The sequence below is a fragment of the Panthera uncia genome (assembly GCF_023721935.1).
Source record: "Panthera uncia isolate 11264 chromosome B2 unlocalized genomic scaffold, Puncia_PCG_1.0 HiC_scaffold_24, whole genome shotgun sequence".
In the NCBI taxonomy this organism is placed as follows: domain Eukaryota; kingdom Metazoa; phylum Chordata; class Mammalia; order Carnivora; family Felidae; genus Panthera; species Panthera uncia.
This window is the reverse complement of record NW_026057580.1, coordinates 1,370,668-1,392,917: the sequence shown is the minus strand read 5'-3', so window position 1 is coordinate 1,392,917 and position 22,250 is coordinate 1,370,668. Positions and strand designations below refer to the sequence as shown.

Here is a 22,250-nt window from a genome sequence, read left to right as displayed (position 1 = left end):
AGGGAAGGGGGCAGACGCTTCGTGATGCCACCCTGATGCCAGGCAGGGGTCCTTTCATCCCCCTGGTGTTTCAGAAATGGGTAGTGTCCTGGTTTCGCAGAACAGACTGAAGCCCAGGGAGAGAGTAATTTGCCCGAGGTCATACTGCTGGGAAGCAGCACAACTGGGGTTCAAACCCAGGTCTGTCTGGTGCCAGAGCCCCCTATCAAAGGCCGGGACCCAACTGCCTGGGGTGTCGAAGGAGATCTTTGTGGAATGTGGGGGGAGACAGGTGTTGTGCTCCTGGAATGTGGATTCAGGACAGGTCCCCACATCCCCTGCCTCTACCCCCTCTCCCCCCCCCCCCCCCCCCCCCCCCGCCCCCCCCCACACACACACACATAGTGACTCAGAGTCTGGCAATGGAGGGCCTGGCCGTCCTTATGGATGGAGAACTTCCTACGGCTGCCTCCCTGACCCCCCACTCTCCCACCAGACCTCTCGCTGCTCACCTTCCAGGCTCATGGATGGGCCGGACCTGCTCCGCCTGCAGCCTCCACACCCTGCCGGCCCACAGTCCTGTCCAAGCCACCAGGGCCTCTGAGCCCGGACTGCCACAGTGCGGTCGGAGCTACTCGCTGGTAGTTCAGACACACCCTTGAGGATTTGACCGAATTCCCCCATACCACGAGGGCCTGCACCCAGATCCCCCGACTCAGAAAGCCACACAGTGCGCGGACCCTGAGATTCCGCCCTCGTGGCCCTCAACTCTGTGCAGTGACTCCGAGTAAATGCCCCTCCCATAGCCTCCAGACCCGCCACCCAGCCAAGGCTTCCTGGGCTCAGATCCTGTCTCTGACACCTGGCTGTGTGATCCTGGGCACGTCCCTTTACCTCCTGGAGACTCCATTTCCTCAGCTGTAGAATGGAACACATAATCAATCCCTGGCTCCCAGCCTCACAGGAAGGATTCAACGAGATCTTGTGTGTGAAGGGCCTGACTCGTAATAGATGTTCAGCAAGTAGTACCTATTGTTAGTACCTGGGGTCCAAATGCTGCACTTTCCCCTGGAGTCCTTTCGTGGCCGCTGTCCCTTCCATTTGCTGCCCCCACTGAGTCCCAGTCAAACCTCTCAGGTCCTAGAGTCAGGACCTAAAGGCTCTGATCCCCATGCCCTGGCGGCTTCTCTCAGGGACTCCTACTTTGGGCCTTACCTCCAAGCCTAAGTGGGCCCTGGGACCTGTTCACTCACCCCCAGGACCTTCCACCTTAGCCTGCCCTCATCCCCTTTGCTGCCCCCCCCCCACTCTCCCTGAAACCCAGGTCCTGCACTGACCCCTGACCACCCCCCTCTGGGCCCTTCAGGCCTTTGTTAGAGCAGGGAAACCTTGCCCTGACAGGCCCCTATCTTGCAGGCTCTCCAGGTGGCCAGGCAGTTCCTGCTGCAGCAGGCCTCGGGCCTGAGCTCCCCAGGCAGCAATGACAGCAAGCAGTCTGCGGTGCAGGTGAGGAGAAGGGTGTGGGCTGGGGCCGGGCAGGTTGGGAGGGGGTTACTGGGCCCGGAGGGAGGGGTAGGGCCAGCAGGAGGATTGCTCTTGCCAGTCCCCAGTGCCACAAAATGCGCAGCTTTCCAGAAGCAAATGCAGCCAGTGCAGGCGTGGGATGGAAGAACTTCTCTTTCTCTGGCTTCACCTGATCAGCCAGGCCTTCCTCAGCTCAGCCTCTTTGTGTCTGTGGCTCGGAGTTTGTGGCCACGCGCTGCAGCTCTCTCTCCCCTGGCTTCCCTTCCCTGGCTCTGCCCTCAGGGTCCCCATCCCTTCTCAGCTTTCTGCTTCCCCATCCTTGTGAATCACTCAGCCTGTCCCTTTCTCCCCAGCTCTCTCTTAGAGGCTGCTCCCCATCTCTCACCCACCAACTCTGTCTCCCCCAGTTTCCTGTCTCTTGGTGTCTCTCTGTCTCTTTTGTTTTCCTTTGCACAATCTGCCCTTTCCCCCCCCCCCCCTTCCCCCAGCTTGCCGGCCCATCTGGCTGGCTGGGGGAGGGGAGATCTGTGGGAGGTGGGGGGGTGGGGGGGTGGGGAGGGAAGCTGGGCCTTCTGTTTACCTTTTGTGTCACAAAGAACTTGGGAGAATTGCGGTCTGAGTCGGGTGGGTCATGATTCGGGCAGCCAGCTCCCCTCCCCCGGGCCCTGCAGCCTTGTTTCCAGGCTCCCCTACCCCTCCCCACAGCAGCAGGGGAGGCTTGGAATTGGGGAGAGGATTAAGCAGGGCTTTGAAAGGAAGTTTATCCAGGGGAGGAAGGGTGAGCACAGATCGCTCTGGAGTTTGGGGAGGGGGTGCTGAAGGAAGGAGGAAAGTGAGGAGGTAAGCAGGGGTGGGGTGCACCGTGCTTGGAGGACCCAGGACTAGACTTTGTGGGGGTGGGGGGCAGGGGGAAGATTCTGGTGCTCTGAGGAGTATCTGAGCTTTATGTCAAACAAGCTTATGTTCCGGAAAATGCTTTGAAGAAGTTCAAGGTGACTGACAGATGTGGGGCCTGAGCAGGGGCCCTCTTTTAAAGTCTTGAACCTAATGAGACAGCCCTCAAGGGGGAGGAGTTGGGTCAAGATGGGTAGTGGTCTGGGTAGGGAGGTGAGAACAAAATCTGGAAGGTCAGTAATGGGCAGAGGAGAAAGTTCTCACACTGCAATGATGTAGAAGGTTCTCATGCTCGTGTGGTATCCGGACTGGGTCTCTTTGAATTAGGGATCCCTCCACCCCCCACATATTCCCTGGGTCTGAAGTGGTCTTCAGGCTACTGCTCTGGGTCATCCTCACCCTGGGCCCAGCCTCCCACCTCCTTCTAAGAACAGGGAGGGGTGGGCTGGGGAGCAGGAATGCTCCCCCAGCTAGAGGAGACCTGCTGACCCAAAGGCAAGAAGGAAGGAGCTAGATGGTAGTTGGAGAGACCGAGGTCAGGCATCAAAAAGGACTTTACCGTTGGCCGTGAGGCATAGGAGATCTGAAATCATTAAGAGGGGAAGGGAGACCATGGAATCTTCCTGAGAAGGGCCCCTTCCGCCAAATAAGGGCGACCCTGGATGGCAGACATTTTGGTCAGAGGGACAGATCAAATGATCCTTTTCTCAGGCCTCCTCTCTCTTTGCCTCCTCCTCCTAATCACTGACTGAGTCATCCATTCATCAAATACTTACTCAGTGCTGACGAAACTAACATTTACAGAGTGCTTACCATGGGGCAGACACTACGTGCTTTACGAGTGTCCTCTGTCTCCCTCTATCCTCACAACCCTGTGGGGTCTACAGATGCTATTATTATTAGCCGTCTTGCAGATGAGGAAACTTTGGCCCAGATAGGTTAAGTAACGTGTCCAAAGTCACACAGCTAATAAGGGACAGAGCCAGGATTTGACCCCAAACAACTTAGCTCCAGAATTTAAACTTAAATGCCAACACTGTGACATTGTGTGTGCTTTGCACAGTAGTGAACACCAGTAGTCCCCAGGGATGATTCTCTGGGCTCAGGGAGATGGGGTTCATGGGGCCACGTCTGTACTTCTCCAGGAGCCTGGAGCTCTGACTTTGATCCTCCTTCTCCCCCAACCCTGGATACCTTCCTTGCCTCTTCTCTCTACCCTTAGGTTCATCATCTCTAAGGAAATGGGTCTGATTGGGTCGCAGGGCCTAGAAATAGCTTTTCTGTGAGTGAAATGGTTAAAAGAAGGAGATAGGTGGCGGCCCTTTAACAGTGGCCCCCACATGACACTGCTCTGTTCCCCATCTCAAGACAGGATTGGCTGCCCACTCACCTCCCCACCATGTTCAGGACCCCTCTCCTGCAGCCAGCTTCAGAAGTTTCTAGCACCATTGGAGTCTCCACCCCTAGCCTGGAGATGGCCTAGTTTGTGCCCCAGTCTGGGCCCCCAGGCAGGGAGGGGTCAATTATAGAAGGTAGCAAAGGTAGCTGGGAGTTTTGGGGGGTGGAGGGGATGATGGTAGGCTAGGGCCAGGCCCCTTAGCTCTGTCCAGCCTCTGTATCATCTTCTCTAGAATTTCTGGAAGTTCATCTTGGCGCCCCACCACTTCTTTACTTCTTCCTTGCTGCAGCTCCAGCCCAGAGCTAGCCTGCGGACTTCCTTCTGGTCATTTGCAAGGGAGTTTAACCTAGACCAAGCTCTGGCCCGTCTGGCCTGTCTGGCCTGGTGTCTCCACCGAGCCAAGGACCTTAGACCCCACTTAAGAGGTTGAATTTGGGTCCTTGATTCTGGCACCAAATCGCATCCATGGGGTGCACAGCCTCCCAACCCTCAGGTCCCAGATAAGCTGCCTCTATGTCAGGCCACCCAGCCCAGCACACTGTAGTCATGGTGGGTGGAGGACTCAGGGGCCTGGGCAGGGTCCCTGAGGGAAGGGCTGGAGGCAGCTGTCGGCATTTACCCAGGGCTCGCACTGCCAGGGCTTTAGTAAGCATTTAGCTGTCCTGGCCACTCTCCAGATAGTGACTCACGGGCCTTGCTGAGCTGACAGGCTGACAGTGCCTATCCTGACACATCCTAGCCTGGTGAGGGGTCAGCGGGGACACCAGGGGAGCTCTAACTCAGTTCTCAGGACCCTAAGGGGCACGGGAGGAGGCGGATGGGGTCAGGCAGTTCAGAAGCTCAGCATGCGGCAGCCACTTCGCTGACCTTTCTTGACCCCCTTGGCCCCACTGGACAAGTACACACAAGGTGATCCGTCCACATCTCTGCAGCCGCCTCTCCGGCCAGCTATTCGGCCACTTGGCAGGAATGGCAGAGGCCAGGGAGGCCTTCCAAGGTCATCTCTTCCATTCCCCTGCGTCCAAGTAGGAAAGCCCCAAGGAAGGAAATGCCACATCCTTTCTTGCATGCCACTCACGGTGACTCACAACCCTAGTGGCTGGAAAGATCCCCTGGTGTCTGGTCTGCCTCCCTGCCTGGGCCATGTCCAGCTCTAAATTGAGTCCTCCCTGGGAATGACAGGCCCCAAACTCTGGTCCTTGGGGACCCTCGCCATGCAGTACCCTCTGGGGCTCCAGGCGGGCCTAAGGGGCAGTCATGGTGAAGAGAGAGGGAAAGGGGGAGAAGAGAAAAGAGAAGAGGAAAACCCAGAATGTTTTTAAAAGTAGTTTTCCCTGCATTTGTATGGAATTTGATGGCCTACAAATCACTTTCACTTACCCCTTCTCCCATTGTGCCTTTGAGGAAAGGGCAGGTGATTTGACTCCGCTAGGCCTCAGTTTCCTCATCTGTAAAATAGTATGAGGATTAGACCCTCCTTCCTCGGGGTTCTGTAAAGATTTGTGAGACAATATGCACAAAGGAGCCAGCTTCAAAAGTTTGTAGAACTTAGGGTCTGGGTGCCTAAAGGCATGTAATTAGCAATTGGAGGTCTGGTAGGAGATGAGATGGGGTACAAAGGATGGTCAGTGTCAGGGACAGGAACTTAGGTCACCTGCCCCAGGAATCCAGGACTGAGCTCAGTACCACCATGGTGGGCACCCCCATGGAAGGAGGAAAAAAAGGACAGCTGAGCCACCTCCCAGCGTTGGGGACAGCCTGCAAGGGGCGTGGGTCTGTGCTATTGTCTGCCCCCTCGGCCCCGGCCCCTCTGAGAGTGAGGACCAGAAGACCCCTACACCCTGGCTTTCTAGAGTCTCCTCCAAATATGCTTGTAAAAAGGGAGGCTGGCCTTTGGATCTCCAGCCTCATTGACCCCTCAGCTCCCTGGATAAGTTCAGTTTCCACATACTCTTCCAGACCTTCCTCAAGACCTGCTCTGGGCTGGAGAAGGCAGTGTGGGACATAGAAACACCAGGAGCCATGGAGTTCACAGACCTGGGTGTGAATCCCAACCCTGCCATTTAAGGCTCCTCGTTAGAGGCCCCTGGGGGCCTTCATTCACACAGAGCATCACAGCTAAAGAGCTAGGGTGTGCCCCACCCCAGGCTGTTGGCACAGAGATGACTGGGATAAAGGAGAAAAGCCCAGGGCCAGGGCTCAGCCACTAGTTGTTGGTGGGGGGTGGGGGAGAAGAATTGGGGGCATTGGGACTTCCCCGATGTCCCTGGATCCACCACACTTCCCCTGCTGCTCCTCTGTCAGGGAAGTCCATAATTGGTGGCTTGAGGCTGAGTCCTGCCCCTGCCAGGGATCCAGAAGGGAACCAACTCCTCTCCCTTGCCCCACCCATGAGGCGAGGGGGAGGTGACAGGGCCACAAGTCCCCTGAGGACATAACCTGTCACATCCTGCCCAGGACAAGTCCCTGCAGGATACCCCTCCCTGACTGGGCTGCCCGAACCCCTCCCCACCCCTGGGCTGGCAGAGGGGCCTCTGATCTGCTGGGGAAGGTATTTCAGCTCAGGGGTGCAAACACTCAGTGCCTGCTGTGTGTGGGAAAGGGGGGGTTGTGGGGGCGCTTCTAGGGCTTGGCCGTGGGAGGGGAGATTAGACAAGCCGGGCTCAGAGCGGTGGGGTTGGCATAGAGCCCCATCAGGGCACCTGCCCTGCCAAAACAACGGGAGAAGACAACGTTGCAACTTGGGCCTCCCTGGCGATGACTGCCCCAGCCTGGGGATTTCAGGGAGGTGGGGCCGAGAAAAGAATGATGTTATTGCTTTTCCAGGAACCTCTTGCTGGTAGCTAGGTCCTGCAGGCCTCCCACAGAGGCCTAACCCAGGGCAGGGGATAGAAAGCTGCTCTACTTTGAGACTCCTGCACGTTCCTACTGGGAGTCCTCTCTTGTAGTTCAATCCCTGTTTCACATTTGAGGAAACTGACGCCCCAGAGATGCCAAGTGACTTGCCTAGAGGTCACACAGCAAATTCATTCCAGGGCTAGCAGCAGCAGCGTGCCTCCAAACTCCCTGCCTGGTGTTCTTTCCCCCCCCCCCCCCCCCCCCCTTTGACTTAACTACACCTGTGTGTGCCATCTAGACAGGTATGTGAGAGTCTGTGACATGTCCACGATCAGAGCCAGAGTCCCCATGCCATGCGGGCCACTTTCTGAGTTCTTCCCATAGCTGCAGACCGCCCTCCTGGCCAGGCCCAGCTTGTAGACAGTGCTGTCAGATTAGACTGAGCAAGAACTGGGAAGGGCCCGGTGTGGCCTGTCCCCCGGGGGAGAAGCATTATGGGTTCTACTGACCGCTCCTTCCTGTTCAGCGACCAGAAAACAGAGAACAGGGAGGTAAGTCACTTGTCGCAAGACACACAGCTGGCAGGTGGCAGAGCCAGATTTTGAACCCAGGCAGTCTCACTCCAGTCCATGCCGCCATACTGTGGGTGGGATCGAGGTGAGCAGGCTAATGGGGCCAAATCCCACAGGTGCCTGTGTCGGTGGCCATGATGTCGCCGCAGATGCTTACCCCCCAACAGATGCAGCAGATCCTGTCACCCCCACAGCTGCAGGCCTTGCTCCAGCAGCAACAAGCGCTCATGCTCCAGCAGGTGAGTCGGGCCCCGGGGCAGCTGGGAAGTCTAAGAGAGGAGGGCGGGGCAGGGTAGGTGCTGGCTTCCCATCTCCCACCCTGTTTACTGCCAACATCACTGCTGGCCAAAGCAGTGGCAGGAACCAGAGAGACTGCTCAGGCTGGACTGGTCTGCATTCCTCCAGGGCCGCTGGGGACAGGTCAGAGGTCAGGCCTGTCCCACAGCAGCACCCCCAGACTCCTCCTCGTACGGACCCCACCTCTATATCCAGAACCCCAGGGAAGGGCAGAGTACTGGAACCTCCTGGCACCTTGTTGTGACCTGTTCAGGAGACCCACCAAGAGGCAGGGAGGGCTCACAGCTGTGGGTGAAGCCCCCTCTCCCTTCTCCACCGCCTCTCCATCCAGGCCCTGCTGGGGACCCTCAGAGCCCACTAAGGAGAGCAGACATCTCCCTGCAGGGTGTCTGTGTCACCGCCCCAGTGAGACTCCCTCCTTCTGCCTCCAGGAGCCCAGTTAACAGCAGGCTGGGGTTGCTGTAGGGTCATCAGTTCCCTACCCGTGGTAACCCACTCCCACCCCTGCCACCCCTTTCTCCCCTCCCCCCGCTCCCACCCCAACCCTCCACCCAGCTGCAGGAATATTACAAGAAGCAGCAAGAGCAGCTCCACTTACAGCTCCTCACCCAACAGCAGGCTGGGAAGCAGCAACCCAAAGAGGTAAGGGGCTTGGACAGGCCTGGCTGTGCCCTTGTGTTGTTGGATTAACGAGAGCAGAAGGCTAAGCCCTGCTGTGTTCCTCGCACACGGGCGTGTAGATGTGTGTATGAGCGTCCGACGGTCCTTGCTCATGACTGGTTGCTTTGTTGTCGGCCCCTTTCCTACCCACTTGCACCCCCCCCACCCCAGCCCTGCCCCAGCCTCGGCCACTTGTCATATCCTGCCCTTCCCCTCCAGAGAACTCCCTAGCCTGCATCCCCTCACCTCATCTGGGCCACGCGTCTCCTGAGCTTCCATACCAGGCCCCTTGGCTCTCCCTCCATGCCCTAGACATGAGCCTCCCCTTCAGCTGGCCAAACCACAGCCAAGTCCTGAGCTGCCTCTTCCCAGAAGGCTGCCCTGGTGATGCCTAGTCATTTCCCAAAGCCCAGCAGCCTCCCCCTCGACAGTCTTGTAATTGTTGCATTCTCTGCATTATCTCTAGGCTGGGTTTATTGAATAGCCAGCCCCCCACCCCACCCCCAGGGCAGGCAGGCAGAGCCGTCCCTGCCTCCCAAGCACCCAGGACTTGCTTGGCTCCTGGGACTCAGAAAAGACTTGCTGACGGCCAGACTTGTCAGTGCCTGTGTGAAGAACTGAGTTGGGGGGAGGGGGTGGAGGGGGGGCGGGCAGAGAGAGAGGGAGAGAGCAGAGCTCCCATACAGCGAGCAAGCGTGCCACTGAGCAGTAGCGATGTGGCTCTTCCCTGGGCCTGGGTCCCAATGACCAGCTGATGCCGATCTTTGAAAGTCTCGTCAGACTCTTTGATTCCTTGTATCTAAGAAGCAGGAGAGGAGAGGAGCTGGAGGGGGTAGGCCCCCTCCTCAGCGCAGAAGGGGGGCACCCGGGCATGTGGGAAGGGTGCCCGCCAGGCGGGAGTGGCCCCCGGAGTCTGACAGGCTCATCGATCATTGTGATGAGAGCCCCCCACCCCCCCCCCTTTCCAGGCGAGCACAGCTGCGGTGCGGGGAGCTGAGGCAGCGGAAGGAGGGGGGCGGGAGCAGGGAGGGCGTCGTGCTGCGTGTCTGGGTCCGCTGTGTGTGTTTGCGCGCGTGCGTGCGTGCGTGCGTGCGTGTGTTTACTGCGAGGAGGCATGCAGCCCTATGGAAGCTGGGCCGGGAGCAGAGAGGCAGCAGCCGCGGACGCCGCTCCCACAGCTCCGGGGGCTGACAGGCCCTGGGAGGGGGTCGCCGCAGGGTGGGGGCCAGACGGCTCGCCCTCGGCCGATGGCACCCCTCTCTGCACGCCCCCTCGGGCCCCCCACCAGGCACTGGGGAACAAGCAGCTGGCCTTCCAGCAGCAGCTCCTGCAAATGCAACAGTTGCAGCAGCAGCACTTGCTCAACCTGCAGAGACAGGGGCTGGTCAGCCTGCAGCCCAGCCAAGCCTCAGGGCCCCTCCAGACCCTCCCGCAAGGTGAGTGCGCCCCCCCCCCCCCCGCCTGACCTGGCCCACCCCCGCTCCCCTGGGGTGAGGTGGGAAGCCCCGTGGATTCTCCGGGGGCCCTGCCAGCCTCCCGCCTTTCTTTCTCCCGCAGCAGCCGTGTGCCCGACGGACTTGCCCCAGCTGTGGAAGGGCGAGGGTGCCCCCGGGCAGCCCGCCGAGGACAGCGTCAAGCAGGAGGGGCTGGACCTCACTGGCTCAGCCACCACCGCTACCTCGTTTGCCGCCCCCCCCAAAGTTTCACCCCCTCTCTCCCACCACACCCTGCCCAACGGACAGCCCACTGTGCTCACACCTCGGAGAGACAGGTGCGGGGCCCAGGTTGGGAGAGGGTGCTGCACACCTGCCCCTGCCCCCGGGGTGCCCCTGGAGCCCCAGGGATTGGGTGGGGAGGTGGAGCTGGGTTCTGGATGTTCACCCCTCTCCCAGGGCACACGAAATTGTTCCCGGCTTCTGGGAAACCCATAGTAGGGACAGAAACATCAACTGCCAGGGGGAGCCAGGGCTGTTGGAGTCTTTAGGGTCCCTGACCACTGCCTCCGTCCTGCTCTCCTAGCTCCTCCCATGAGGAGACGCCAGGCTCCCACCCCCTCTACGGACACGGAGAGTGTAAGTGGCCAGGCTGTGAGACCCTGTGTGAAGACCTTGGCCAGTTTATCAAGTAGGTGTCACCCCCAGCAGCCTTTCCGTGGGGCCCCTGACTCCCCAGCCGGCCACCTAGCTTGCCCCTCTTTGGGCCTCCAGCCGCCAGCTGTCCTGCTGTCCTCACGCCTGGGGTACCTAGCTCCTTCCCTGCCCCCACCAGCTCCCTGATCACTCCCCCCTCCAATATGTCGCAGGGCCTGCAGCCTCTGTGTACCCCCATCCCCAGGCTGTCAAGAGCTCAGCAGGGTGGGGGTGTGAGGAGCAGGAGAGGACGCCCCCCACCACCCTCCCCAGCTTCCCCACAGACTCAGCCCCGGAGACTGATGGCCTGGTGACAGGCCGGAAGGCCGGTGGACAGGCAGGGAGGGAGGCCGACAGGCGGCTGGCAGCAGGCGGCCAGCTGCCACAGCCGTGCCAGGCTCTGTCACTGACTGATTAACTCCGCTGTCTCCCAGACCCTTGCAGCATCAGGGTCAAACAAATTGTTTTCACGCTTCGTCAGAGGTTTACTTAATTAGTTCATTTGCAATTAGATCTCTCTGTAGCTGCGATTTTAGCAAAGACATCAAAGGAGGCTGACGAGAAGGCGGCTTCCTTCGTTGCCCCGTTGCCCCGTTTTTTGTTTTGTTTTGTTTGGTGTTTTTTTCTTTCCCACCTCTTTCCCGTTGTATCCCTTGGTCTGTCTACTTTCCAAGCCGTGGGTGGGATTAGAGCATGGGATGGTGGGGCGGGGGTGGTGGCGGCGGGGGGGGGGGGGTAGTAGCAGCTGGAAAGCCAGGCCCAACTTTCTCTTCTCTGCCCCCTCCCCCTCCCCCAAGACACCTCAACACAGAGCACGCCCTGGATGACCGGAGCACAGCCCAGTGCCGGGTGCAGATGCAGGTGGTACAACAGCTGGAGATCCAGGTGTGCGCTGCAGGGACCTGGGGACCTCTGGGCCCTGCCCCACCTACAGCACTGACATTCCAGGAGGGGCTTAGAGGGTCTCGTGGAAGGGTCATCTTATGCTTTCTTGTTCCTGATAGCCGAGGTCACAAGGTGATCGCAGTCTGATTCTGAGCAAATCCGGGGTGGGGGGCGGGGGAGGGGTGGCCAGAAGAGTGCCATCCTTATAAAAACAATAAAAACATTAACAGCTAACACGTTGAGCACGCCCTTTGTGCTGGTTTAAATACTTTACCTGTATAACTCGAGGAATCTTCTAAACAACCTCATATGGCAGGTACTATTACCATCCCCACTCTACAGATACGGAAACTTAAGGCCCAGAGAGGTGAAGAAACTTGCCTCTGGTCACTCACCCAGTGGGTGGCCAAGCAGGGATTAGAACCTAGGCAGTCTGTCTCCCGAGCGTGCACTCTGAAGCCCGTTCAGGGCAGTCCGTCAGGCAGCCAGTCAGCATAAACCCATTTCCCTCCGGCACCTAGCAGAGCGCCCTGCCATGAGAGGGCAGTTGTGAAAGATCTATTGAATTTATGAATGGGGGTGAATGAATCATTCATCCATTCCCACGTCTCCATTCATCGCGCGAGGACCCTCTCACACACAAGTGCCACTGAACTTGGGTGTTGTTCAACCACAGCCTCTGCCTTCGATGGGGAGAAAAGGCCTGTGCCATGAGGAAGGAGGCCCCTGACTTGTAGCAGCTTGCTGAGCTTGAGCCTGGGACACACAGTGTGGAGGGGAAGGGGGGAAGCCACTGCTTTATGCAGTGGGCGGCGGCCCCAGGCCCTGGCCTTGAGGGTATGAGGGGGCAGGGCGGAGCTGAGGCTTTCCAGCAGTAGGGGACCGCTGAGGTGTGGAGGAGAAGGGTGGTGGGAATAGGGGTTTTCATGGGTGTCTGGTGGAGGGGTAAGAGGACTGGAGGCCCCTGGGGCTCAGCCCCTGTCCACCTCCCGCCTCTTCACAGCTCGCCAAGGAGAGTGAGAGGCTGCAGGCCATGATGGCACACCTGCACATGCGGCCCTCCGAGCCCAAGCCCTTCAGCCAGCCGGTGAGTGACTCACCCCTCCCTGCGGCCCTCCCGGGACCCCCACCCTTGGCGCTGGTCTCAGCACCCGCCCCATTGCTCACAGCTGAACCCGGTCCCTGGCTCCTCCTCATTCTCCAAGGTGACGGTGTCTGCAGCAGACTCCTTCCCAGATGGTCTCGTGCACCCCCCCACCTCGGCCGCTGCCCCTGTCACCCCCCTCCGGCCCCCCGGCCTCAGCTCTGCCTCCCTGCACAGCGGGGGCCCCGCCCGGCGGAGGAGCAGCGACAAGTTCTGCTCCCCCATCTCCTCAGGTAAGGACTGCCGGGAGGGTCATTTTCCCCCGCAAGCTGGACTCCCCAGCTGGCTACCTCACCCTCTGCCTGTCTCCCCCAGAGCTGGCCCAGAATCATGAGTTCTACAAGAACGCTGACGTCAGGCCCCCCTTCACCTATGCCTCCCTCATCCGCCAGGTGAGTGTGGATGGTACAGGGGGTGGGAAGGGCACACAGGCTGCACACACACACACACACACACACACCCTCAGTGCCCCAGCCTCCAGGAGGGTCCTAGGGCCAGAGGAGAGACTTCCCCTCCCACACCTGTCCTGTCCTGGCACATGGGTTTTCCTTCCCAGCCGTACGGCCTCTGGCACAGGCTTTGCCTCAGCACCTGCTGGTGCAGATGTGTCTCTGGGGGCACACGCATTATTTTTTGTTGCTCATACCCACTGTCAATCGTTCTCTCACTCCCATGTACATACACTTCTAAGAGATTATTTTCTCATAGGCTTACCCTTTGTCTGCCTGCCCCCTCTCCCTCTCCCCCCAACCCTCTTACACACACACACCCACCCCTGTGTTCCCTCCCTCATGTCCTTAATGCTTAATGTACGTTTACATGTACGTCCGCTTGCTCTGATCTCCACACACAGGCACACACATCCTCACACTTATTCTCATACGTGCTGCATACATACCCCATCTCATGCTTTGGGTGCCCTCTGCCAAAATTAGGATAAATTCCAAATGGCCCCCACCCCGAGGACATCTCTTTCCTGAGAACGCTGCTTCATTCCCACTCCAGGGCAGGGGTGCTTGAAACCAGTTTCCCTCCAGAAGGAAGTCACGTGCTGCTTGCACAAGTGCGTAGCCCTTGAGGCTCGTGTTTTCTTTGGCCCCTGGCTGGGCTGTAACCAGCCTGCTCCCATCAGGGGACCGACAGGCACCCACCAGTCCTCTTGTCCCACAGGCTTCTGTAGTGGGTGTCCTCTCTCCTCGGGGTGAGAGTTGGGCCAGGCAAAAGGGAGAGAACACAGGCCTGTGACCCTTCGAGGCCCAGACTAAGGGTCTCTTTGCTTCTCTCTTGCCCGTAGGCCATTCTGGAAACCCCCGACAGGCAGCTGACCCTGAATGAGATCTATAACTGGTTCACCAGGATGTTCGCCTATTTCCGGAGAAACACTGCCACCTGGAAGGTGAGGCATGCTCCTTCCTCCTTCCCAAGGGCCCCAGTCACCCTTGGACATGTCCACCTCCCTTTGAGACCAAGGGTGCATAACATTTAGTCCCCTCGGAGGAGCAGTTCTATGAAAATGGCCCCAGCAGGGCCCAGGCCGCATCATGGGCCCCTCCACCCCCACTTCAGCATGGGCTATATAGTATGTTCTCAAACTGCTTCTTAATAGCCCCTCCTTTCCAGCCTTGTGCTGCCTTCCTTCTGGGAAGAAAGTTTCCTTTCTCCGGAGTGCTCCCCGACAGGCCCCAGAGACTCCAGCCCCATGAAGTAGGGCCTCCAGGAGTCCGTAACGCCCAAGCCTGTTAGGAAGAGCCAGGTTACACCCTCAAGAGACCCTAAGGGTCTAGGTATCTTGGCTAAAGGTACATGTTCGGAAGCGTAGGGTGGGGTGGGCAGTGTGCAGGCCCGGACACGTGGATGGACCAAGCAAGACCCGTAGACTGTGCTGGGGCACAAACACAGGCGCTCACACCCTCTCCCCAGCTCTGCCATGGCGGCAGGAAGATAATTGTCTCGATCCAATTAGTCATTTCAGCACCTTCAGCCATAGAGTGTTCTCAGGGGACCAGAGACAGGGAAGGGAGGGACCCTAGAAAAATGGGACACTGAGATGTGGACTGGGGCACTCAGCTATTTGGTTTTCCATAGCCAGGAGGGTGTGTGTGTGTGTGTGTGTGTGTGTGTGTGTGTTAGAGAGAGAGATGGGTGAGAGTATGAGGGTCTGTGCAGCAGAGTGGGGAGGTGATATCTAAACTGGGAAGGGGGAGGGGAGAGGAGAAGGGATTGTTGGCACCCTGCAGGGAAAGTTAGACACCCGGGAAAGAGTCCCTGGGTCTCAGAACCTTAATTGGATCCCTGGCTCTTGAGTCCCCCTGCTGGCCATCTTGGAAAGTGCAGCAAAACAGGCTACCTCCCCACCACCCCTCTAGGTTTCAACAAGTGTCATTGAGGCCCCCTCCCCACCAGTGCCGGATTGGGTGGGGTCTGCACAGGGCCCGGTCTCCTCTGCCCCGAAATGTGCTAACTGCAGCAGGAGACACTGCTCTATGACCTTCCGTATCCCTGTGCCCAATTCCCAAAGCTTGGGAAAGAGGCTGTTGGGCTGGGACAGCTGCTCTGATTGGCTGTGAATGATGTCATTTCCTGCCAACCACAGTCCTGCCGTCTCCCTGAGCCAGCAGGGCCTTGTGGGGACCATCTAGCCCGGTCTCCAACCTCCAGGCCAGTTTGGATGCCTGGTCTTATAAATGAGAAGAGTTCTATGCAAACATAAAGGATCACTACAGTTTTTATCTAACGTTTATGTTAATGATGCAGAGTAATCTTCTGTCTTTGGGGGTGAGACTATAGAGCCTCACTTCATAAGACAACCTCCTTCTGGGGGCAGAGTGTCATTCAGCCACCTACCCTCCTTTCCTGTTCTCTTAACTGTATCACCCCATTGTCCTTTCTTGAGATCAGAAGGAGCTGGTTTGGGGGACTTCCTGAAACCCCTCAATGACCATCTTGAAGCCTCTCCCCTTTAGCCCAGTGCCTTTGGCCTCCCATGCCACCTTCAGTCGTCACCCAGCCAGGGTCATCCCAGTCATGTGTCTCTCACTCAGGTCTTCACCTCCACCCCCCTCACCTAGTGTAGGTCCCAGTGCGACACCGGGAGCTGGGGGAGCAGTTGACCTTCCTAGTTAGTGCCCTGCTGCTGTTTCTGCCACTTAGGGCACTACCTGTGCTCTCCCTACCTGTGGCACAGTAGAATCTGTCCCTGCTCGTGGTCCACTTTCACCCTCAGGATTTTTGCAGCCAGGCTTCATCCCTGTTCCTCAGGAAACGTACCCTGTCTACACCCAACTGTTCCCCTTCCACTTTCCACCCATTCGTCTGCCCCTTGAGGCCCCGCCTCTTCTCAACTGTATCTCGTCCCCTCCTCCCTCTTCACCCTTTCTGGCCCACACCCTGAGTTGCTGTCCACTTCAGACCAGGGCAGAAGGGTCGGGCACCAGCGTGGGCCAGGCCAGCTGCCGTTCATCCGGGGACAGAGCTGCCATCTGCCAAGCCAGTGGTCCTCACCAGCCCGCCCCCTGTGTCCATCCCCTCTCAGGGCCCGTGTTGTGGGCCCGTCCTTTTGTTTACACAGCCCCCCGCCAGACCCCTTAAATTGCCGTTAATGTTTCAGCGTAACGAATTAGTCTCTCATCACGAATCAGGCTTCGAAATGAGGGAAAAAAGCCCCGGTGAGGCCATCCTCGGAAATTGGGGTCATTCTCATTTGCAAAGCGGAGGATCGGAGCCCCGTAATGCGGGCAAATTTATTCCGAGGCAGGAGCCCCGGCGTGATTAGGCCCTTTGTAATTATCGCTCCAAGAGATTCCACTCCAGCCGCCCGCCTCCCTCGTGGATTAGCAAGCGAGTCGGAAAAATACACAGGATTTAATTAGAGGCAAATTAAAATTGGTAATGAAATCGGGCCAGTTGCAAGTGGCAAGAGTTGGAAGGGAGAGAGGGAGAGGGGATCTCCAGGGGCACGGGCTGCCCGCCCTGCCGGCTTTCTTCCCCGTTTAGAAATGTAAAGAGGAGACAAGGATGGGGACAAGGCGGGGGAAGCAGAGGGAGGACAGGTAACAGGGACAGGGATGGCTGGGGGTGGGGGGGGGCGAAGCCGAGAGAGGAGAGCACAGAGACGGGACTGAGGGCCATGCGGGGAGTGGGTGGGCTAGGGCCCTCGTCTAGCCCCCCCCCCCCCCCGCCCCGGGGGAAATTGGGCCAAGCACCCCCGCCCTCACCCAAGTGTCCTACAATTCAGATGGCCTCAATTCCTGAAGTTACCCTGCCAGGAGGAGGTGGGAGCGACAAGGTGACTTTTCCTCTTTTCTCTCTCCTCTTCCTGCCTCCCAGCTACTAAACCCGTGCTCTCCTTTCTCCCCGTGTATTTCAACAAGTATGCATTAGGCCTGCTGTTTACCTCATGCTCTTAATAAGCTGTCTGTTCTCAAAGTCATGGTTCCCACACTCCTAGAAATTGAGGAAGGTTGCAGCGAGGGTTCCTGATTTATGTCCAGAACTTCTAAAGCCTAGTGGAAATTCTGCATGCACCTGAGATAACAGGTCACTGATGTGCCAGGGCCCGAGTGTGATCTCCTGGTGATCAGGAGCCCCAAGTAACAGCTATGTGTGTCTGATCAATGCTGCCGGGAAAACAAATTATTACTACCTAGATAGCATTTAGTTGGTAGACAGGGTTTTCCAAAAGATGGCAGGGAGAAGGGGGCAGATCGTAAAATGGGTTGTGGGCTCTGAGGACCCTGGCAGTCCCTGGGTCAAGGGCGGGAGAGAGGCCTGCCTTCGCCCCTGGCTGGGACTCCTCCCTGGGGCAGCCTTCTTGTCCTTGGGCCAGGGGAGGTGGGACATGGTGGGACAGGGACTTTGCTGTGTGTGCTTGCCTGAGTGGGGAAGGGGCCTCTGAGCACCCGCCCTGTCTCCGCACCCCCAGAATGCCGTGCGGCACAACCTCAGCCTGCACAAGTGCTTCGTGCGCGTGGAGAACGTTAAGGGCGCCGTGTGGACCGTGGATGAGCGCGAGTATCAGAAACGGAGGCCGCCAAAGATGACGGGGTATGTTGGCCCAGCCCCGAGCAGAGGCATCTGCCTGGGGCGTGGACCGGGTCACCCCCCATTTTTCTCCAGGACACCCATGTGAACCCAGTCCTTCCTACTTCGGGGGTGGGGAGCCTAGAATCTGGAAGTGGCAGGTGATCAGAAAGAGGACATGTATGTCTTATTCTGTCCCTATTTCTGGCTGAGGGGAAGGAGCCTAGGGGGACCTGGCACCAGAGACAGAGACCCAAAGTAGCCATGGCTGGAGCTGGGACATGGGCAGATGCCAGCTAGGTAGCCATTGGTGAGGGGGCTGTCAGCCTCAGAGTCGTACTCCCCTATCTCATCACAGGATGAGCTGACCTCTGAGGACCCCAGGCCCCACCTCTGTGTTTTATAGGGAAAGGAGACCCAGAGAGGGCAAGGGGCTGGGGGAAGGTCACACCGTACTGCAGATTCACAGCAGAGCTGGGTCTCTGAACTCCCACCTTTTGCGTTCGCTCTAGCATGCAGCATTTTCAGTGGAGACTGCGGAACCTGGGGGCGGGTCGAAACCTCCCCTTGGCTTCCCTTCCAACACCCAGTGGCCTTCCCACCCCAGATGTCCCTCACGTGGGCCACCCTTTGCCCGTGCTTCTTGGGCCAGAGGCCTTTTGGGAGGGGGAGAGAAGTGAGGCAAGTAGGTGGATATCTATTTGTGTGAATGCCTTTTGCCCTCGAAGATCTTTCTCCTGGGAAGAGAGCCTCTCCACCCCACTCAGCTGTGGGGGCTGGGCAGGGTTGGGGCCTGGAAAAAGGAAGGAGAGCCATCCCCTTCTGAGTGCCCCCCTCCAAACATGGGGGGATTATCTTTACGTCTCTTTACCCACTTGGTCAGAAGACCTGGGTTCAGATGCACCTCTGCTTCTCACTGGCTGGGTGAGCTTGGGTCAGTTCCTTAACCTCCCTCAGATGCTCTGTAAATGGGGGGTAGGGGATTAATTGCTATGGAAGAGGGACAGCCTTGAGCCATGGTTTTTCCTGACCCAACTCCTGAACCCCTTCCTGGGCAGACAAGCCTTTGGCGTGGAGCACCTGGGGACAGGCCAAGCCAAGCCCCTGGGTTATTAGATGTCCCACGATTCCGTATGGCAAGATAGCGTGGATATTACAGACTGGGGAGGTCAGGGCTCTAGCTTGGGTCCGCCAAGCACTGGGAAATGGAGACAGCAGAGAAAAACTGCTGGGGTGGCATGATGTGAAGACAGGCATCGGGAGGGACCCCCGTTCCCACTTGCCGGCTCTGAGACACTGCCCAGGGCCCGGGAAGGGGGCTGTCAGCACGTGCCATGCCATGCCGGGTCAGCGTGAGGGTTGAGGGCGATGGAGCCCGCCCAGGGCTCAGCAGACGCTGCTGACCGTGCCGTAGCCTCCTAGCATCAGGAATGGAATATCGCCGAGTGCAAGGCGACCTAGGACCTAGTCAGGGTCAAGGCCTGAAGGAACGAACGGAGCACTGCCTTCTCTGTCTTCCAGGAGCCCCACCCTGGTGAAGAACATGATCTCGGGCCTCAGTTACGGAGCACTTAACGCCAGCTACCAGGTGAGTGTGCCCTGACGGGAGCCCTTTTCCCTCTTGCCCCCTTGCTGTCCTGCCCACACACACTGCCCTTCGTCCACTCTCCCCTGCAGAGCTCCCATCTGGCTTGGGAGGGGGAAGACCACTCCGAGGGGCCCAAACCCCAGCCCTCTGCCCCACCCCAACTCGGGGCACCAAAGCAGGGAGGGAGGTCGGCATAATCAGCTGTGTCCCCTTCTCTGGCTCGTCAGGCTCGGGGCCCTCTGCCTCCTGGGAAGGGATAGGTCAGGCCCACGTTCCCAGGTTCCCGGGAATGTTGTGATGCAGTGGGTCAGGGTCACAGTCTGGCCTTGGGAGGGGAGGGGTGATGTGTGGGAAAGGCCAAGCCTGGGCTGGGGACTTGCCAAGATAGATCTGCCAGCACAGGACGCCCTGGAGGCTTTCTAGGGACACGGAAGGGACAGCACCTGCCTGGATAGGGCTGGCTGACGGGGCCAACCCTGTGCCCTCCAGGCCGCCCTGGCCGAGAGCAGCTTCCCCCTCCTCAACAGCCCTGGCATGCTGAACCCGGGCTCCGCCAGCAGCCTCCTTCCACTCAGCCACGACGACGTGGGCACCTCCGTGGAGCCGCTGCCCAGCAATGGTAGCAGCAGCCCCCCTCGCCTCTCCCCACCCCAGTACAGGTGAGCACACAGCACGGATCCCCCACCCCCGGGGCCCCTCAGACACCACTGTAGGTGGGGTCTCTATCTTCTTACACCCCCCCACACACACCTGTCTTCCCAGACAAGTGACTTCTCTTTCTCCCTTCCCATGGTGCCTCTCCTCCCCTCTCCCTTCTCATTCTCCTCTCTCCGCTTCCTTTTTATTTCCCTCCTTCCTGCTTTCTTCCTCCTCTCCTTCCTCCTCTCCCCCTGTTCTCTGTCTTCTCCCCAATCAGAGGCGACCGCTGCCCAGCCCAACATCCCCCTTCCTGGGAGGAGAGCTCTGGGGGAGATCAGACCTAAGACGTCAGGCGCCAGTGGCTCAGGGATGATGCGGTCCTAGGGGAGTGAGCTGCGGGCACCCCACTGCACCCCCAAATTCTGGGTGTTTGTGGAGGCTGGGGAACATGCCCCCCCACCCCCACCCCAGGTGCCCACACGATCCCTTCTGTCACAGCCACCAGGTGCAGGTGAAAGAGGAGCCGGCCGAGGCAGAGGAAGACCGGCGGCCAGGCCCCGCCCTGGGCCCCCCCAACCCCAGCACCGCGGGGCCTCCAGAAGACAGGGACCTGGAGGAGGAGCTGCCAGGAGAGGAACTGTCCTAAGGGTCTCTAGGGGCAGGCAGGGCAGGGGTGAGACCCCTCCCTCCGGAACCCAGGCCCCACCTACCCCCCCACTCCTCAGCCCCACCCAAACCTCAAGGCACTTCCAGGACTCAGATGGGGGGGTGGGGGAGGCTGGGCCAGCAACTCCCAACGTGACCTGACTGACAGACGCTTGGGGGCAGCGACGGTCCTGCCCCCGAAGGGACACCAAACCCCTGGTCTGGGACCGGCAGAGGAATCGCAGGGCCCAGACCCTTCCTCAGACCCTCCCCTACATCTGAATACCGCCTCCCCCCAACCACCAGCAGCAGGGCCCTCCTCCCCCACCAGCTCTCCCCTACAGGGCCCCTCAGCGCCATGGAGACCCGCAGGCGGGGCTAAGCCACCCCTCTCAAACCCAGGGCCCCTCGCACCTGGCTCTGGCAGTGTTTTCTGGCCAGAGGCCCCCCCCCCCCCTTCCTAATTTGTGCCCCCTTTCACCTTCTTTTCCGTACTGTGAAGAAATCTCCCCAGCCCCCACCTCCTCTCCCTGCCCCGGCCTGGGCTGGGGCGGGGGGAGCTGACGTTCCAGACCATCCCCAGAAGAAACGGGCCCCCTGAGCTGTGCCCACTCAAGAGCCACAGCTGGGGTGTTGCTGCCCTGCGGGGTCTGTGAGAGCAAGGCTGCCTCGCTCCCGGACAGGAACCCAGGCCGAACTGGGCCTCCACCCCATTCACTGGGTGCCCCTCGGCTGCCCCCCACACACCAGGGAGCAGAGGAAGAGGCCCAGTGCTGGCTTCCTCGCAGAGGTCTGTGCTGGGTGGGCCGATGGAGGGGGAGCCGCGAGGCCCTCGAGGCTGAAGCTGCCAGTGCCACCCAGGAAGCATCCTGCCTCTGTCACGGGAGAGGCCAGGCCGAGACCAGGCTTGAGGGACAGGTGACTGCTGTGACCCAACAGGTCACCCCCAGCCTACAGGTCCCCTCATGGTAGTCCTCCCTCACCCCTCCTCAGTCCCCCTCCCCACCCCCAGTTAAACCGATGACCAAAGACCTTTCTTATGCCGGAAGCAAAAACCAAAACTTTTTGTTGGCTTTTTCCTTTGTGGCCTCCCACCCCCACCCCCCACCCTTCTTGCTCCCCGTCCCTAGCCCCAGGCTGGAAGCCCTCCCTCCACTTAAGTTATTGTTTTAAACCAAAGTTTACAGTGTCTGTTGGTGGCCCAGACCCTCTCTCCACCCTTCCTCCACCCCACCCTGAGGACCCTGGGACTCAGTAGAGGCTGGGGGCCCTGCTCACCCCTACTTCTGCTCTTGGCCAGCCAGGAGGAAGGTCCGAGGGCAGAGGGAAGGAGGTGTGCTGCCCTCAGCATCCCGAGGGGCTCTCCTCTCCTCGGGCAGTGGGCCTTGAGCCCCAGTCCCAACCCTGGGCTGCTTCCTGGGGGCTCTCCAGACCCCTCGCTAGGACCAAGTCCCCCATCACACTGGGAGTGTGGATTCCAGCAAAGGAGCTGGAAAAGAAGTGAGACTCCACAGACCCCCTATGGGGGACCCCGACTTAGGCCATGGACTGGGTGTGTTGGATGCTCGTGATACCCCAGGCCAGGCCCCTTTGCTGAGAAGACCTCCTTGGACTATTTCCCAAGAACCCCCCACATACACCCCTTCACAAGCCACCCCTCCTGAGAGGCAGGGGGCCCTCCGCCCCCTCCCCTATGTACTCCCCACCTGTGTTCTGTTTGACCAGCACAGAAATATTAAACGTCCTCTATTCACCGGGCCCTGCGTGTGTCACCAGGGTGAGGGGGGAAAGGCACTGAAGTGGAAAGATTGCTCTGAGGGGCTGGGGGAAGGAGGCCCTGTGGACAGTGGGGGCTCCTTAGGGGTGCTTTCTGGGAGTGCATGAGCAGACCAGGACATGGGGGTGGGGGGGCTGCGGGGGGGGGGGCGGGGCAGGGAACCTATCAGCAGCTCCCACCTGCCTCTTCCACTGTCACCCTGGTGGTGTTCTCTGGTATTTTCTTTCAAACCAGGTCTCTCCACCATTTTTTCTCCCAAAG

General features: G+C 59.1%; 1 protein-coding gene and 1 long non-coding RNA gene across 5 annotated transcripts; one reads left to right on the top strand and one right to left on the bottom strand.

The window, feature by feature from the left end:
• Positions 1 to 3,451: 3,451 nt before the first annotated feature.
• LOC125938256 (uncharacterized) lies at positions 3,452 to 8,499 on the bottom strand. The gene is made up of 3 exons (XR_007462643.1): positions 8,410 to 8,499; positions 7,364 to 7,475; positions 3,452 to 5,244 (listed from the first exon to the last, which is right to left on the bottom strand). It is a non-coding gene; the product is annotated as an uncharacterized LOC125938256 (long non-coding RNA).
• Positions 7,341 to 21,971, top strand: FOXP4 (forkhead box P4). 4 transcript variants are annotated; one of them, XM_049653299.1, is made up of 14 exons: positions 7,341 to 7,445; positions 8,059 to 8,145; positions 9,452 to 9,599; positions 9,724 to 9,934; positions 10,183 to 10,287; positions 11,090 to 11,177; positions 12,181 to 12,264; positions 12,383 to 12,554; positions 12,637 to 12,713; positions 13,616 to 13,717; positions 17,243 to 17,364; positions 18,862 to 18,928; positions 19,418 to 19,587; positions 20,066 to 21,971. In XM_049653299.1, exons 1-14 carry the CDS (start codon positions 7,341 to 7,343, stop codon positions 20,211 to 20,213), a joined length of 1,686 nt encoding a protein of 561 aa, XP_049509256.1. In that variant the 3' UTR covers positions 20,214 to 21,971. The 4 variants fall into 4 exon arrangements, with proteins under 4 accessions (XP_049509256.1, XP_049509254.1, XP_049509255.1 ...); XM_049653297.1 differs by having other exon boundaries at positions 12,347 to 12,554; XM_049653298.1 differs by having other exon boundaries at positions 9,721 to 9,934.
• The last annotated feature ends 279 nt before the right edge of the window (positions 21,972 to 22,250 follow it).